The sequence below is a fragment of the Panthera onca genome, chromosome A2 (assembly GCF_046562875.1).
Source record: "Panthera onca isolate mPanOnc1 chromosome A2, mPanOnc1 haplotype 2, whole genome shotgun sequence".
NCBI lineage: Eukaryota > Metazoa > Chordata > Mammalia > Carnivora > Felidae > Panthera > Panthera onca.
The window spans coordinates 104,065,146-104,082,772 of NC_138340.1; the positions used below are offsets into that span (position 1 = coordinate 104,065,146).

Genomic DNA, 17,627 nt, shown 5'->3' on the forward strand with positions numbered 1-17,627 from the left:
TAGTTGTTAATTCTTAGCTTGGGCTAAGCTGCTAGAAAAGTAGTGCTTATTGAGTTGTGCTTATTCCATATTCTTCAGTTGTGGGAGATTGTAAAGGTCTGACCATAGAATTCTTTCAGTAGTTACTTGTGATGGCACACATGTGTTTTATGTTTATTTTCCTTGTGGGCATTTTATGAAAGTTTGATAGCAAAATCATATTTTTCTCTCCTTATAGATGGGTTCATATTGTCTGTGCCCTGTATGTTCCTGGAGTAGCCTTTGGAGATATTGACAAATTACGACCAGTAACACTGACAGAAATGAACTATTCCAAATATGGTGCCAAGGTGAGGCAAAGTGTTTTTGATTGTCTAAAAGAGAAAAATTTGTTTATATGACTTTTTACTGATATCGTTGTTCACTACAGAAATGCTTATTAGTAATGATACTATTTGTAGAACATTTAGCACTAAATCATTTATTATTGTTAGTAATTTTCCCAGAAAGCCAGTAATTTATAAATTCTTCCATGTATTCTTAATTTAGAGTTACCTATGGGGTAAAATGATAATTGATACTACTTCTATTTTTGTAGTATTTAGTATACTCCCTAGTCCACATGAGTTCTCAGATCAGTAAGATCAAATACAAACCTAATTTCTGACTTTATTTTTGAAGTGAAATTTACCAAAATTATGAAAAGAGGAAAAGGGACACCTATTATTTTACTCAGGTTTCAAGGACTTTTTTTTTTTTTAAATGACTGCATAGCCTGCCTTGCAAATCATTCTCAGCCTCAATAATTTATAAATTGGTTTTTATTGATTGAGCTTTAGGATTATAAGTGATAAAAATACACTTACTGGGGCACCTGGGTGGCTCAGTCGGTCAAGCCTCTGGCTTTGGCTCAGGTCATGATCTCACCTTCTGTGAGTTCGAGCTCTGAGTCGGGCTCTGTGCTGACAGTTCAGAACCTGGAGCTTCGGATTCTGTGTCTCCCTCTCTCTCTCTGCCCCTCCCCTACTCACACTCTGTCTCTCTCTGTCTCTCAAAAAATAAAAACAACAAACAAAAAATACACTTATTAATTTAAACTTAGGTATATAATTATTATAGACATCCCTGGAATACTAGAACCAATTAGGCACTGATACTTTCTCTTCCATTACTGTCCCTTGGGAAATTGGGAAGGAAGACTGTGATAGTGTCAGTAATACATTAAGGTGGGTGGGAAACTTAAAGGTTTTTGGAAAATTCTGATGGTGAAAATTCAAAAATTTGACAGCTTCTGCTGCTATATGTAGAATATTCTCCTCAGGCTCTAACCACAGCCCCCATCCCTCACCCTCCAGCCTCACTCCATTACTCTTGTGCTTTAGTTTGGGTAATTTCTATTGAATGCAGCTTTTTTCTCCAGAATTAGTTAAAGACCCCAGGGAGAAAAGCAGGCCCAAGCAGTGAACTTACTTTCCTGGTCCTCAGGTAATTCTGTACTATCTTGTTATCTTTCTAATGCCTTAAGCTATAGTTAAAAAAAAAATAATTTGTTCACATTTTCTAGTTTCTAGCAGGATTAATACCTACGTAGTATTACCTAGTCCACCATTATTGGAAGTGAAAGTTACTGCTTTTTGAGATCAGGTTCAGAATTCACGAGCACAGAGCCTAGAAGGGACTGGCTTAAGTAATTTTCATTAGGCACACATTATTATCATAATTACAAATCTAGAAGCAATGAAAAAAAACAAGAACCAGATATTACTTCATATAACTAAAACCAGCAATGACCTCTGAACTGAAAAAGAGAATCATTAAATATATAATCGTCAGCTGATTTTTCATTATCACCTTCTTTTGTTTTGAAGTATGATTAGAAAGTAGAGTAAAAAAATTATGTATTCTCTAGCTTATTGGTACAGTCAGTGATGTGAATTATAACTGGGACAGTTCTTCTAGACCACATTATCTATCCATTTCCTAATCCTGGTTACTTTCTCCCCTGTGTTCTCAGTTGCTTAGCATAGTTCTCCTAGCATTTTAAATGATTCAGGCAATTGAAGAAGATTCCCATTTCTTTGTTAGATTGTTCTATAGTCTTTATAAGACTTTTTGTCAGGAAATTTTTTCTTGTATTCACTCTGAAATCCCTTCAACTTCATCGTATTACATTAAATTAGTTTGGGAACTTCTTAAGCACTTTGGATCTGTTTGTGCTGTTGACATTATTGAAATAATTTTATTTCTCCATTTCTGTCTCTTCCATCTTCTCTCCTTCTGTCTCATTCTTTGTCTCTTTTTTGGTCTCATGTTTACATTACTATTTGCTGATACATCCTACCATATGCCTCCTACTGTTACTAGAAAAAAAAAAAGCCTTAACCAAGCAGTAGAGTGTCAGGATTTGGGTATATTTTCACATCTATACCCAGATTCCTATTCTTGCTGTTTTCATTCATTGCTGATGTATCAGTTGGGTGCTGTCTACCTCCTAGGTAGTTACTTACTGTTACAGTATTAAAATGATATTTTTAGTGTCTACTGAAACTTTTTAATTTTCCTCTATATATGTTTCCCTTATATTTAATTTACTTAGAATATATTTACTAAAAACAGTTCTTCTTTAAGTGTCTACTGGCAATCTGTCACAGTTTAGCAGGTTTTTTTTTTTAAACGAAGATTCCTATCATTAGAGTAGTTTATATTTTAAGACTAGATTTCTTTTTCTCTCTCTGTGGTATAGATAGTGAAAAGGATAAAAAAATAAATTTGGGGAGGATTGGGGGAAATTTCATTTGTTGAAACTTTCAGTTTTACAGTTCTTCCCTTTGTATTCAGAAAGGATTTAACTAGTTGGCTACATTGTGTATCACAACCAATTTCATCAGATTGTTTACATAAGATTACTTTTTAATTCTCTGAAAGATATTTTAAAAATGATTTCTTTGGTTCCAGTACCTAGATTTTTTTTGGCGAATTTCTCTGGCTTCTTACTTATTTTCTTTCATTTTCCAAGCAGTATTATGTTGTTCAAGTCATTATAGCTTCATGGTTAAGAACAATGACTTTTAGATTACTCTGGTTTGAAGACTGACTTGACAATTATTTTTTTGTGTTATTCTGAGCAGATTTCTTAACCTGTCTTCAGTTTTCTCATGTGTAAAATGGAGGTAATACGTCTTTCATATGTTAGTGTGGAATAGTGGATCAAATGGCTACATATGTTAATATATGTAAAGTGTTTAGAATAGTGGCTAGCACATAGTAAATCCTTATTATTATTATTATTATTATTATTATTAGTGTCATCATTATTGTATCAGTGGAATTTTGGTTCATTAGAATTCTAGAGAGAATTTTTTCATATAAACTCTTTTCTTGCCCACAGTTATTGTTTTATTGATATGCTATTGATTCACTATTTGTATTTTATGGACGCTTTGTATGAGAATGCAGTCTTGTTTTAGAGATATTTTTATTCTGAGAGTTTTCCTGTTATTCCATTCTAGGAATGTAGCTTCTGTGAAGACCCTCGTTTTGCTAGAACTGGAGTTTGCATTAGCTGTGATGCAGGGATGTGCAGAGCCTATTTCCATGTGACCTGTGCCCAGAAGGAAGGTCTGCTTTCAGAGGCAGCAGCAGAAGAGGTAGGTTTATTTAAAACCATCATTGGTGAATATGTTTATAAGATGTCTCATAACTCTATTATGTCCTACAATAGGTGTGCATGATAGAAGAAATTAACAAGCGTATTTTTAAAGTCTTTGCTTAGATCACTGGTCTAAAATTTCAAGAGTAAACAATATATGAGTTTTTTAGTCTTAAAGCTAGTTAGACATTTGGAAAACATGTTAAACTTTTTATAGCGAGATCTGACAGGTAAAATGAAACATAATCCAAGTTGTTTTAAAGCATTAATATGTCAGCATTTTTTATAGGAGGATCTGAAATTATGTTTGGATAACTTTGCTCTGTTTCTTTAAATAAAATCATTACCCTTTCTTCAATATCTGTATTTCTATCTCTTTGCAAGTGTTTTTAATCTTATAATTTTCCTTCCAGGTTTATTAGCTTTAGATTAGACAGTTTTTTTTCAAAGCACATTTTGGGGACTCCTTAATCTTCTTTCAAGAGGTTTGTGAGGTTGAAACTATCTTTGTAACAATATGAAAACAGTATATACATTTTTTACTCTTAATTATCTCATGAGCAATAGTGGAGATTTTCAGAGATTATATGATGTATAACAATATAACATACTGAATGTGGAAATAGTTTTGAGAATCCAGCCACCTTTAATAAAGTGAGCTATCTAGACATTAAAGAGATTTGAAAATGTAAAACAGTGCCACCCTTCTCACTGAGTTTGTGTATATGTAAATTATAGCATTTTTAATAAAAGTGTTATTCATCTTAACTTGTAATGGATTATTGTTATTTTAAAACGAATAAATGTTTTAAAATTTTGTTTTTTAATTTCTAATAGGGACTATCTATAAAATAACTCACATAGGTCTCTTTGAGGTCTTCAATAATTTTGAAGACTGTTAAGGAGTCCTGAGACTGAGTTTTGTTGATTTCTTTAAGTTCTTGTGTTAGATAGGTATTTGAGTATTTGCTTGGTAATTCTTATTATCTGTTCATGGTGGGTCTGTGGTATACCTATAAACCTTTGGTTGTGTTCCTTCTTTTACTGGATAAATTTTCAGTGTTACATAAAAAATATATATGTATTTATATTGGGTCTTTATCTTTTCCCATTTATTTTGTAGACAAGAAACAAGTAAAAAAGATAATGTAATGAAAATTTGTTGAGCAGATTTTGAGGGGTATATATTTTTTTACATTTTTTTAATGTTTATTCATTTTTGAGAGAGAGCACAAGCAGGGGAAGGGCAGAGAGAGAGGGAGACACAGAATCCAAAGCAAGCTCCAGGCTCTGATTTGTCAGCACAGAGCCTGGTGCAGGACTCGAACTCACAAACCGTGAGATCATGACCTGAGCTGAAGTTGGACGCTTAACTGACTGAGCCACCCAGGAGCCCCGAGGGATATATTTTATGAATAAATGAATTCTATAGCAGTTATGTGTTGGATACGTGTTTTTGTACCAGGCTTTGATTCTTATGAATTGTAATTTAATTGATGAAGGGTACTGGATAAATTTTGAGCATTTTTACAGCTCTTAGGAAGACATAGAAGCATAATTAATTATATAATAAGGTTATGTGGATTAGTATTGACTACACTCTAGATGGTGGGCAGCAGTGCAGAGGGGCAGTACAAGTAAGACTTAGAAGATGAGATAAATCCCAAGTGAATACCCAGATCATGGAGTCTGTAGGGTAGGGTATTACTGTACTTATGGAAAACTTTGAGCTTTGCAATCAGGAAGACTCCTTTATAGCCATTTCTTTTAGAACTTTTTGAGAGCTTTACCTGTCATACTATGGCAGTTTGGGTTCCTTTATATAGTTGCCATTCAACATTTTGGGGGGAGGGTAGACAGTGGCTAACAAAAATGTGTAAAGTAGCCGCATGATGGGACAGTGGAATGTAAGGGGGTCTATAGTGATTTAGAGCATACATCCCTGTATCTAAAGGCATGCACATGGAAATGAAACAAACGAAACACAATATTACATTAAATAAATAGTTTGCATCTGTGGTCTGCATGTCTCTGTCTCTAATCTCATCTGGGGAAATTTACAGGGGAAATTGAAATAAATCAGGATGTAGAAACAGGACCTGAGGCTTTTCCTTTGCCTTGCTGCCTCCCTTGATTGATTAGGTAGGAATTCTGGATGCTAGAATAACAAAATGTGACTTTTCTCCACATTTGCTTCCTTGTTAGGTGTACTTTTTTGTGGGGAATGATTTAAATATATTTACATGTGTTTCTGGTGTCTTCTTATAAACACTTATAGAATTGGAAAATTATAAAGATTTCTGAACAGTGTTTTAAAACCCAAGAATCAGTATCAATAAGATTTGCTCTTGGCAGTAATCATTCTGTTAAAGGAAGTTCTTGGCTATTATACTTCTGTAGACTAAGATTCATGTAATATAATAGCATATTTAATTAAAAGACAAATTTTAAAGTAAAACAAATCTACTGTTTGTGGGCATATCTTCTGTTTCAATTTTATATGACATTCGAGAAAGCTCCCCCCCCCCCCCCCGCCCCTTTTACAGATTGGTTTCTTAAGTGGGATTTCTTCTTAATGGCTGTTTTATATAGGCAGTAAAACCAAGGTGGAAAAAGAGAGTAAGTACCCTAGTTTCATCTAGTGACATCATATGCCTTACTATATTCTAAAGACTTTTTGTAGCCTTCTGACAGTACTTTTTATCTCAGTGGTGAGGATCCATTTAAAGTTTCTATTCTCTTCTTTTTCTTTCTCTCTCCCTCCCTCCCTCCCTCCCCCCTCCCCCGCCTCTCTCTCTCTCTCTCTCTCTCTCTCTCTCTCTCTTTCTTTCTTTCTTTTAGAGAGAGAGAGGGTAGCGGCAAGTGGGGGAGAGGGGCAAAGGGAGAGAGAGAATCCCAAGTAGGCTCCATGCTGTCAGCACAGAGGCCAACATGGAGTACAATCCCACATCTCTGGGATTGTGACCTAAGCCCAAATCGAGAGTTGGACGCTCAATTGACTGAGCCACCCAGGTGCCCGAAAGTGTCTATTCTTTCTGATCTGCTTTGTGAGAATTCCAAATTATTTAGAATATTCAAACCATGTTATGATATAATGTATTTATTATTAAAATCGAACAATAGCACAGATTCAGTTATGCTGACAGAAATTTGTTTCACACCATAGTTTCCCTTAAAGTTACTTATATTTCATGTAAACCATATGGTAGTTTCTTCTGTGATAAAGTATAATTTTGGTATTGTTCGTACCCTGTTACCATGTAGAAAGTTCTCATTGAAACAATGGAAATAGAGTATAGATTTTTATTGATTTTTTTTTTTTCCCATAACCTTTGACTTAATGGACTGAAATCATTCATGCATTAAATTTCAGTGGCTCAAATTGTGTCCGGGCTTTTTGTACTTCTAAATTCTGTGATGTTATCCACCGTACTATATTGTGACATTTGTGGATATCACACTACAGAATTGCCTCATACACTTTTTTTATGTTAAGGATACCTCATATTTATTGTTCTTGTTATTATATTCCTTTCTGTTCTTTCTCATTTGTTTCTTTTTTTTAGTGTCATCATTTCTCTTTGGGTTGTAAAATCTCACCTTACTAAGAGACCCTTCTAACATAACTTGGATAAAAACTATGTATGGAGAGCTTATCTTTATTTCTTCTCCTTGGGACAGACCTAAAGAATGAACTCCCAGTTATTTTTTTGGCAATCACAATGCAGATTACTTGTTTTGGCTAAATATTTACAAATTATTTTTGTTTTTGATAGAGTAAATTTTTTTTTGGTACTCTACTCTTTTTGAATAAAAATAGACCCTTTAGGTTAGTATCCTGAGAGATGGCCATAAGAGAGCTATGTTTTCTGTTTGAGGTTTTAAAGTTGTATAAAGAGTTAAAGGTGATACCTAATGTGTTCAATTGACAGTAAATAGAAGTAAAAAGAAGTCTGGCCTTCTTAATCCATTTTTGTCTTGGGTAGAATCTGGCCATGCATTGCTAGCCAGTTAAAAATGTTCCACTTATCTGTGTTGGCTAGTCCTGTATTTTCTGGATGTATTTTTTGTAATATTAATCTATGTATACATAACTTTAATATTTAATGATGGCTTTTACCTACGATTATGAAAATTCTATTTGTTTTAAACAGTGCTTGCTTATTTTTTTAGGTACACAAGTTTAACTAAATACAATACCTAAGATTTTATTTCAGTGTTTTTAAATCTACAAGGCCCTTTAAAGAAAAAAATAGTTGTTAATTTGAAGTTGATATACAGGATTAAGTTTCAAAAGCAGCAATTTTTATCATTGTGTATAAAAGTTACTTTTGTAATTTATTTTAGAAATAACCAACAACATAGGAGAATCTTCAAAAAGCAAATATTATCTCTTGTGTTAGGTTGTTTATGACCCTTTGAAGTGAAAATATTCACTCCTCCCTTCTGTTTTGTTTGTTTTTTTTTTTTTTTTTGGTATAGGATATAGCAGATCCATTTTTTGCTTATTGTAAGCAACATGCAGATAGGTTAGACAGAAAATGGAAGAGAAAAAACTACTTGGCTCTACAATCCTATTGTAAAATGTCTTTGCAAGAAAGGGAGAAGCAACTGTCACCAGAAGCACAGGTATGGGATTCATGCCAAAACTCATGTTTTTTTCTTTCAAGGTTATGGATTTCACATCTCATGTGTGTGTGCCAATGACATGTGAAATGTAATTATGAAGTTTGGTTAGTTACCTAGGAAGTAGATTGTCATTAAGGTAGTGAGTGTAGTTTGTAGCTGAATATGTTACTCCTTAGTCAACTGAGAAGCCTTTTATAAAGCACGTTTCCAAATACATTGAAAAATGTGGCTTAGAGAAGTTATTCTATCAGTGCAGTATGTTGACCATATCTTTTTTTCAGTCTGTTTTAGTGTTTGCTTATGTAAAAGATTTGATCAGTTTGCCCATCTTTTAAAATGTATTTCTATGTAAATTAAGTGAATTTATAGACTTTTGCAGGTATTGAGAAAAGGAACTTCAGTTCAGTCAAATTAGTTTCTGACAACTCGGATCATAGACTAGGACCTGGATTCGTTACTGGGGTAGACCTTTTATTGTAATCCAAGAATATTATCTTAAGAACTGTGGATAGATACAATTTGCCTTGATACAGGAAATTCTGGTTGTCTTTACTATCCTAAACATACAAGTAGAAATCATAAGGAATATGTTACATTTTAATATCTTTTAAAATGTATATGCTTTTCTTTTATAGGCAAGAATCAATGCCCGGCTTCAGCAATATCGTGCCAAAGCAGAACTAGCTCGATCCACCAGACCCCAGGCCTGGGTTCCAAGGGAAAAATTGCCCAGACCACTCACTAGCAGTGCTTCAGCCATTCGTAAACTGATGCGGAAAGCAGAGCTAATGGGAATCAGTACAGATATCTTCCCAGTGGACAATTCAGATACTAGTTCTAGTGTGGATGGAAGGAGAAAGCATAAACAACCTGCTCTCACTGCTGATTTTGTGAATTATTACTTTGGTCAGTATACACACTGATACATTCACATTTTCAATGAGAACAATTTGCTATTGGAAATATTTGATACACTGTCAGTTTTTAAAAGTGTATTAGCCATACTACATTACATATATTAAGTAAAAAGCATGTTTATTTATTTATTTAAAAAATTGTTTTTGACATTTATTTATTTTTGAAAGAGAGACAAAACGTGAGCAGGGGAGGGGCAGAGAGAGAGGGAGACACAGAATCTGAAGCAGACTCCAGGCTTTGAGCTGGAGCCCCACAGAGCCTGATGTGGGGCTCGAACTCACAACCTGTGAGATCATGACCTGAGCCAAAGTCGGACACTTAACTGACTGAGCCACCCAGGCGCCCCAAAAGCATGTTTATTTTTCTATTAAGTTGTGGGTTGTTGTAAAATGCTGAGTTCATGTATTTGTAAATAGGGTTAAAAATGTTGCAAACAATGTATGATTATCCATATGATCATCTTTATGGCTAGCTTCTTCCTTTGTGTGTTTTATACATCAGCTTTTATTTTCTAATAAGTAAAATTGGATATTTAATTTAAATAGAGAGAAATATGCGCATGATTCAAATTCAGGAAAATATGGCTGAACAAAAGAATATAAAGGATAAATTAGAGAATGAACAGGAAAAACTCCATGTGGAATATAATAAGGTAAGTCGGCTACAAAACAACATAATATGATCTGTTGTTGATGTCATTTGCGATATTAGAGCTTTCTGTGTATGTCCCATTTTGAAAATTTTCTGGAATCTTTAGACCTTTCCCTACAATTCCTACTCTTACTGAATGTATTATCAGCACTAACACTAAGCACCTCCTATGTGCCAGGTACAATCTTGAGCATGTTACATTTATTAACTCATTTAATTTTCATTTCTGTTTTATAATGTGAGTTGTAATTATTGCTCCCATTTTCAGAGGAGAAAATTGAATCCTAAAGAGGTGAAGTAATTTGCCCAGACTCACATAGATAGTCAAGTCATAGAGTTGGGGTTTGAGGCCAGCCTGACTCCTTCTTTCTAACTAGTATACTGTAGAGCCTCACTTTCTAAGTTTGTAGAAAACAATGAAACTTACTTTTAAATTATTGTTTTTGTCTTGAATTTGTAATGTTACTTTTGATTTAAGAAAAATACCTACCAATCTAAATTTCCATTCTGCCTCTTCATTGTAATTATGAGGGAGATCAAAAGAATGTAAAAGCAAGGTGTGGCCAAAATGTTAGGTAATAAGTCACATGAGCATATAAAACCTATATTGACTTACTGTCATGTTATTTTAAGTGATAAAAAATTAGTAAGAGGTAAGTTTCCAATATCAGCCATCTGTAGTGAAAAGAGTACTGGGATTAGATTCAGAAGATCTGGGGATTCTTGCTAGTTCTATGATCTTGGCCAAGTCACAGACACCATATAATCCTTAATTTTCTTATTGGGAAAATGGTGGAAATGCATCTTGGTAGACTTTTAAGGATTAATTAGCAGAATGTGTATGAAATATCTAGAAAACTGTAACCGAATGATAAATATAGGTATTATTATTGTCAGTAAAAATGCTAATATAAAACAAAATGCTTACATTTTAGTAGTGTTGCTGATTAAGTAATTGGATAGCCTCATCTCTCGGTACTGTGGCTTAAATATATTAAAAATATGGACTATAAAAAATATGGACTATAAGTATATTCTTGGACACTTGTTGATAAATTATTTAAATTTTCCCATGGATTACTACATATTTTATTGGCATACTAATTTTGATTATTTATGTTGTAGCTGTGTGAATCTTTAGAAGAACTACAAAACCTGAATGGAAAACTTCGAAGCGAAGGGCAAGGAATATGGGCCTTACTAGGCAGAATCACAGGGCAGGTTAGTTTCTTTCCAATTGCTATCTCCTTCTGTTCTCATTCTTTATATTATTTTCAGAGATCAGACTTCTGATACAACTTTCCTAACTAAAAAATTCTGTTTGATTAGGGCCAACTAATCCTCTGGGATAATGATAATGCCTGAAATATATCTAGAGAATTGGAAGCTGCCTACTGAGAACCTGTAGCTTAATTTGCTTGTTTTAACAGCTATCTTGTTTGCAGAACTTTTTCATTTGCTCTGATTGTCATTTGTGGTGAAGCTAAGATTTGAAGCATGAATTTGCTCCTACCACATTCTTCTTATGTGTAATTTAGCAGTTTTAGAGTCCTTGCCACATTTTTTTCTATCTTGTTCTTATGTTATATTTAGTCCCCTCTCCCCCACCTTTTTTTTTTTTTTTTTGACATAAAATTTAAAAGGCAAACTGAAGAGATTCGTTTTTATGTTAATCTGGTTTTGAGCTATGTAAGAGATGGGTTTTGAAACTTGAGAGTCTAAAGTGTGGTTTTTCCCGTTAAGTAGATATCATTGTAGTAATGAAAAAATTTACTTTATCCTTGAGCATATCTAGCCTATTAAAGTTCTTGGTGTTAAAAAAGAAGAATCATTGCCAAATAGATTTCTTTGAATGCTTTTTTTAGTACTGTGTATAATTCATAAATTAAGGATTCATTCAAATAATCTGTTATATTTTAGAAGGAGATGGAGACTCCCTGTGGTACTGTGAAAGTAGTCTTATTTGTGAAGGAGTTTATCAAAGAAGAGATATTTTTCATTGTACTTGTTTCAGAAGTTTACAAAGGGTCAATTTATCATACAATTTGTGTGGACTTAATATTTTAGAAAATAATACATATCGGTATGTGTTGTGCTCTGCTAGCTTTCAAGATGCTTCTTTTGTGAACAGGATGTATGCGGCTTATATTACAATGAATAACATAATTTAAGAGGTGAGAAGGAGCAGTCACCTATGGAGAATTGACCTTTCTTCCTATTGATAGGTTGTTGATGGATTTGGGGAAGATTATGGTGCTTTATGTTTTATATTTAGAGAAGTTAATGTTGAGTGCAAGACTATTATTTATTTGCCAAGCTAGCATTATGTTTTGGCTTGATTTGCAAGATTGTCTCATAAGAATCTTCTATTTAGTGTAAAGCATTATGTACCATAAAAGAGCATTGTCATTTATTAAATTACTTTTAACAGAAGTTCACAAATTTCCTTGTGCAAATGTAAAATACACAGAAGAAGTAGAATTCATTTGTACCACTCGCATGACACTTTTTTCCAGTTGGTTGAACAGATGTCGGCCCACCAGGCCACCGAGAAATGACTTTGATAGATGATTGCTGTCTCAGAAGCCAGCATACTACAGATTAGTAGAAACCCAAAAAGAATCTCATTCACTTTATGGAGAGTTTGGTCCAATAAGATAATTTTTCTAATTAACCTATGGAGCACCGTGTAGCTGGGATGTTGAGGAAAATAAACGGCTTCAATATTCTTTTTGTCAAGTGTATTGTGTGTGGTTTTTTAAAGCTCTTAAATGCTTGTCCTTGTCTTTCACTTTTTAAAGCTAAAGTAGAAGTTTAATTTTCATAATGTTTTAGTGTTTCACTGAAAAAGGATGAGAGTATGTAATTATAGATTTTTAATGAGAGTAACTGTGAGACAGAAACTCATTTTAATTCTTTTTGCTGGTGTAATAGCTGGTAAGACATTTCTCCCTCACAATTCTAGCATATTTAGTTGACTTGAGTGGCAAATAGAGGAGAATGTTGCTTTATATTTTTTCTTTAAAACAAAATAAACTGCATTTGTTCAAATCAATAGAAGTTGAACATACCGGCAATTTTGCGGGCACCCAAGGAGAGAAAACCCAGTAAAAAAGAAGGAGGCACACAAAAGACTTCTATTCTTCCTGCAGTACTTTATAGGCAAGTAATAAAATGATAACAGATTAATATTGTGTGTTTTTAAACTCATACTTTTAGTAACAAGATGCTTCAAATATTTGTGAATGGATTATGTCCGTATTAGAATTTATGTTAAATGCATTTGAAATTCATTTTATCAATACCTTTATCAAAGATGGTTTAGGTTGAATGAGAGAAGAGATTTTTGCTCCTCTTTTAATGATAAGATTAATGACTTGTATCCTTTAAATAAGTGGAGATATATGTCCAAAAGTTGCATGGAAATGAACAATCCATTGTCTTGGGGGAATTGGAAAGTGACTTTAAATAATGTAGATGATCATTTTCTTAAATAATTAAAATAATCTATTATTTAATGGGCATTTATATTTTATTTTACTTTAATGAGTTTTAGAGCTTTGCATGTGTTTTTAGGTAGTGATGGGTATCATATACAATCTGAATTACTGCCTTTGTACAGTGGTGGATAATGAAGATAAGTTCTAGATTTGAATCTGTCTATATTTTTTTATATGCTCAGTTGTAATAATTTTATTTCTAGAAGTGCTTTTGTTATTTACTTTTTTGTCTCTATCGTAATTTTGCATAGCCAAGACTTCTTGGCTCAATCTAGCTTTTCCAAACAAAATTGGTTCGTTTGGAACCACCATGCATATCACAGTGCTTCTCACTTGTCAGTACAGTTCATTTTTGTTTCAGAATGTATTGTAAATGATTTTCCTTTTTCACTTGAGTAGCATTGAGAACCAAGTACTGGTTGTCGTTGTTGCGTGTATGTGACCCTTTTTCTCTAGGATAATTTAAAACTTCAAAAATCATTTTTATTTCTTACATGGATGGGTAGCTGTTAGAGATTCTCAACAACTTTTTCTTCACACTTTATGTTCCCAATATAAAAAAACAGAGATATTCCAGTCATGGTGCCTGTGCTCTCAGGAGTAGTTAAGTTGATGTTTTGCACAAGAAAAGTTGGATTCCTTGAAAAGAAACAAAAATCCAAATAACAGTAACAACAATGCAAAATTCCCCATTCCTCACAAAAATATCAATTGGTGTACTTTTAAGACTCAAAGTCTGATTTTGAAGAGACTTATTTAGAAATGTAGCTTATTTACATGTTGAAGATTCATTGAAAGGCTTATAATTAATGTTAAAATAAACAATTTTGTTTGTAAATTAACTTCTGTAGTTTGAGAGAAGTAGAAAATTGTAAAATTTTTTTGTTTAATAGTTATGTTTCTAGAGAAAAGTTGAGCTAAGATTAAATGTTTTAAGTGATAACTAAATTGAGGTAGCTGTGATGTTGAGAATACTATCTTCTTTTTTTTTTTTTTTTTTAAGTTTTTTTATTTACTTAGAACAAGCAAGGGAAGGGCAGAGAGAGGGAGACAGTGAATCCCAAGCAGGCTTTGTGCTGTCATCCCAGAGCCCGATGCAGGGCTTGATCTCACAAACTGTGAGATCATGACCAGAGTTGAAATCAAGAGTCAGACACTTAACCAACTGAGCCAGCCAGGCATCCTGAGAATACTGTCTTATATATGCCTCTCTCTGAAAAGTTTGACTCCAGAATAATAATTATACTAGATCCAGCTATTTTTCTGTAGTCTCAAATATTTAGAACTAATAATTATTGATGTTACAAAGAGGCACATTTGAAGAAAAAAAACACTTGATTTTAACAGAAGAAACATTAATCCCAAGGTGAAATTTTAAAATTTAAAAAAATGTGCTATAAATAGCTGTTTCACTAAAATAATTATTATTCTAATCATTTATTTGCTGCCTTTATTCAAAGTTGTGGAATTTGTAAGAAGAACCATGATCAGCATCTTCTTTTATTGTGTGATACCTGTAAACTCCATTACCACCTTGGGTGTCTGGATCCCCCTCTTACAAGGATGCCAAGGAAGACCAAAAACAGTTACTGGTAAGTAAAATGAAAGAGATTTTAATGGTAGAACTGGTTTGCTCTCTGTTTCAATAGTATAAGATGAAGTGTTATGTCCTATTTCATAATGAAGTTTTTAGCACATTTTTAATTGATATTTTAATATTTTTCCAACTTTGTTGAAGTATTAATGACAATTAAAAATTATATTTAAGATATACAACTTAATGATTTGATATACTTACACATTGTAAAATAATCACCAGCATCAGACGAATTAACATATCTGTCACTTCACATTAGTTCCCATTTTCTATTTTGTGGTGAGAACACTTCAGACATAAATATTTATTATAATATTATATGAATAAATCTGTAATAGTTTTTTTGAGAAATGAATTTTAAGTTAATTGAGGCTGTGATATCTTATCAATAGTTAAGGCATAAATTCTGTCTCAGGTGTTTTAATTCTCTTTATTATAAGAATTTCTCTAATGCTTTTTGTTTTGAAATTGAATGAATTTATCAGGAACTTGCCTCCATATTCATGCTTTTATTTGTAATTAAATTAGTTTCACCCAAGGTTTTACTTGTGGTATTTGTCATTTATGTTAGTTCTGTTTAAGTTTAACCATTCTTTGCAAATCTAGAAACATTTGACATACGTTTCTAAGGTGTTTTTTTTTTTTTATTAACTTAGGTATATTGCATAACTACAGATGTTTTATAAAAGCTTATGTATGATGAATTGTATCCTTTCCTTAATTCTAGTTCAAGGGAGAGAGATATGCTCAAATTTTAATAGGCTGATTCTATACAGGAAAAATATAGGACATGGAAAACTTTGGAATAAACATCAGTATTCTGTTTAGACAAATTACCTTTCTACTTTTAGAAAAGAGTAAACCCCAGGTTCTTAAATGATAATCTATATAAAAAGTCATGTGTTTGTGAAACACATTAAGCATGTTTTTTGACTTCATTGTTTCATCTCATAAAGCAATCTCTGTTTATTTTATTAGGAAGCTTCTATTGTTTCACCATTTTCACAGGATTGCTTTTTCATAGTGTTCTTTTATCAGTTTGTCTTGAGAGAGTCCTACTAGTCTGCCCTTTTCGAGTATAGTGGAGTTTATGTATATACTTTATGATATGTGCTTTTGAAACCAGAGTTTACTAAGAAAATGCTGTAGCTTATTAGAATGCCAGCAGTGGTAATAAGCATCCTAGGTGGGTGTTTATAAATTGAAAGCCAGTTTGGTAGTCTCCAGGGCCAGGGTGCTTTGATATGGAGAGATGCAGTTCTCTACTTAAATGAGATTATGAACTTTTCTAATATTGCTCTGCTTGCAGAGTTCTGGTTTCCAGTGTGTAAGTTTCTGGAAGAACTTCAGATGAAAATGCATTGGTTGCCTCGGATGTTTTAGTGAAAGTTCTCCCCAAAAGACCTAAAAGTACTTAGGGTCCTATGCATTGGTTGCAGTGTTTTAAAGTAAAAGTAGAAGCTAATATTGGAACAAAGTGAAGTCTTCAATATCTTCTAGTTTCCAGTTATCAGATTTCCTTTGGCCTCTGTAATCAACTTAGTTTTGCTGAGCAATTAATTGAGTGTATTGGTTTTGGAGTAAATTTTATAGAATTATATTTTTCTTTAGTGTATCTCAAATGTGAGAGGCACTTTTTTCTTTTTAACATTTGCAGTTTATTTTTGAAGTTATATGAAAGATAATAAACATTAAAACAGTTTCACTTCCTAAATATTTTATTATTACCTATGGTCTTTACCTAAGTCTATTGTATATGTGTGGTAGAAAAACTGTAATGGTGTGCTACTATGCATCTTTCCCCCATTCTGCATTCTCTGATGCCTTTTTGGTACTTGGATATTGGCTATGGTTAGGAGTATTTGTACTGCAGAAATTGACAAATGCTACAAATTATCACTTTTTTTCCATAGAGAGCTAGGTGTTAGATATTTACTAACACACCACTAATCCTAACCCCTGCTTTGTTTCTGTTTAGTTCTTCTCAGTCTTTTTCTTAGGAAAAGAGGTTCTAGAAAGGTCCTTTCCTCTTAGGGAAAGGGTTCCTGGACCTTTATCTCATGACTGGGCCTGTTACTGGCTTAAATTTCTACAAAGCCTACTGGTATACATTTCTGAATGTCACCAATCACTGCTTTTGCTGTCTTTATGCTGTGTGCACTTGGTAACTCCCTTTCTGGTATGCCCCTTTATGTTCACTGCTAGCTAGAATTACTATGCAATCTTTCCTTCTCAAATACTGTGTTCGGCATGATAGACTAAGCACCTGCTGTCTTAGCTTTTCTCTCCTCCCAGTATCAGCACTGCTTTTGGAAGATACTAGTTTGAGATCTAGATGCTTTCTGTTTGGTCCACACCACAACAGTTGATTGGTTATGCTGGACTGATTTAAGACATGTAACAGGAAAGAAGAAATGGATAAAGATGCAGAAGTAATTATTGGTGGAGAGTAGGGAAGTTGAATAAGTTCACATTAGACAGGCTCTGACTTTTCAGTGAAATAGAAGTAGTCTGTGGAGAGGTAAAGGACCTGGGGTGGTGATGGGAACTTAAGAAGACAGGAGATAGTTTCCAACAGTTACTGTGGGAAAAAAAAAATAGATAAACGACCTGCTGAGGCCATATATATACATATATATATATGTGTGTGTATGCATATGTATGTATATATATATGTGTATATGTGTATGTGTTTGTGTATATA

At 33.3% G+C, this 17,627-nt stretch overlaps 1 protein-coding gene across 4 annotated transcripts in view; it reads left to right on the plus strand.

Annotated features, from left to right (window-relative positions):
• PHF14 (PHD finger protein 14) overlaps window positions 1–17,627 on the plus strand; it is a 208,970-nt gene that overhangs the window by 42,421 nt on the left and 148,922 nt on the right. For 3 of the 4 annotated variants that reach the window (XR_009610015.3, XM_060632562.3, XM_060632559.3), the window contains exons 6-13: window positions 218–329; window positions 3,489–3,626; window positions 8,111–8,257; window positions 8,893–9,163; window positions 9,721–9,827; window positions 10,952–11,047; window positions 12,885–12,988; window positions 14,787–14,918. Coding sequence is in view for 3 of the 4 variants with exons in the window: in XM_060632562.3 (XP_060488545.1) it covers window positions 218–329; window positions 3,489–3,626; window positions 8,111–8,257; window positions 8,893–9,163; window positions 9,721–9,827; window positions 10,952–11,047; window positions 12,885–12,988; window positions 14,787–14,918 (1,107 nt within the window). In the remaining variant the exon portion in view is untranslated. The remainder of the gene's footprint in view (window positions 1–217; window positions 330–3,488; window positions 3,627–8,110; window positions 8,258–8,892; window positions 9,164–9,720; window positions 9,828–10,951; window positions 11,048–12,884; window positions 12,989–14,786; window positions 14,919–17,627) is intronic. The other variant, XM_060632560.3, reaches the window with a different exon arrangement.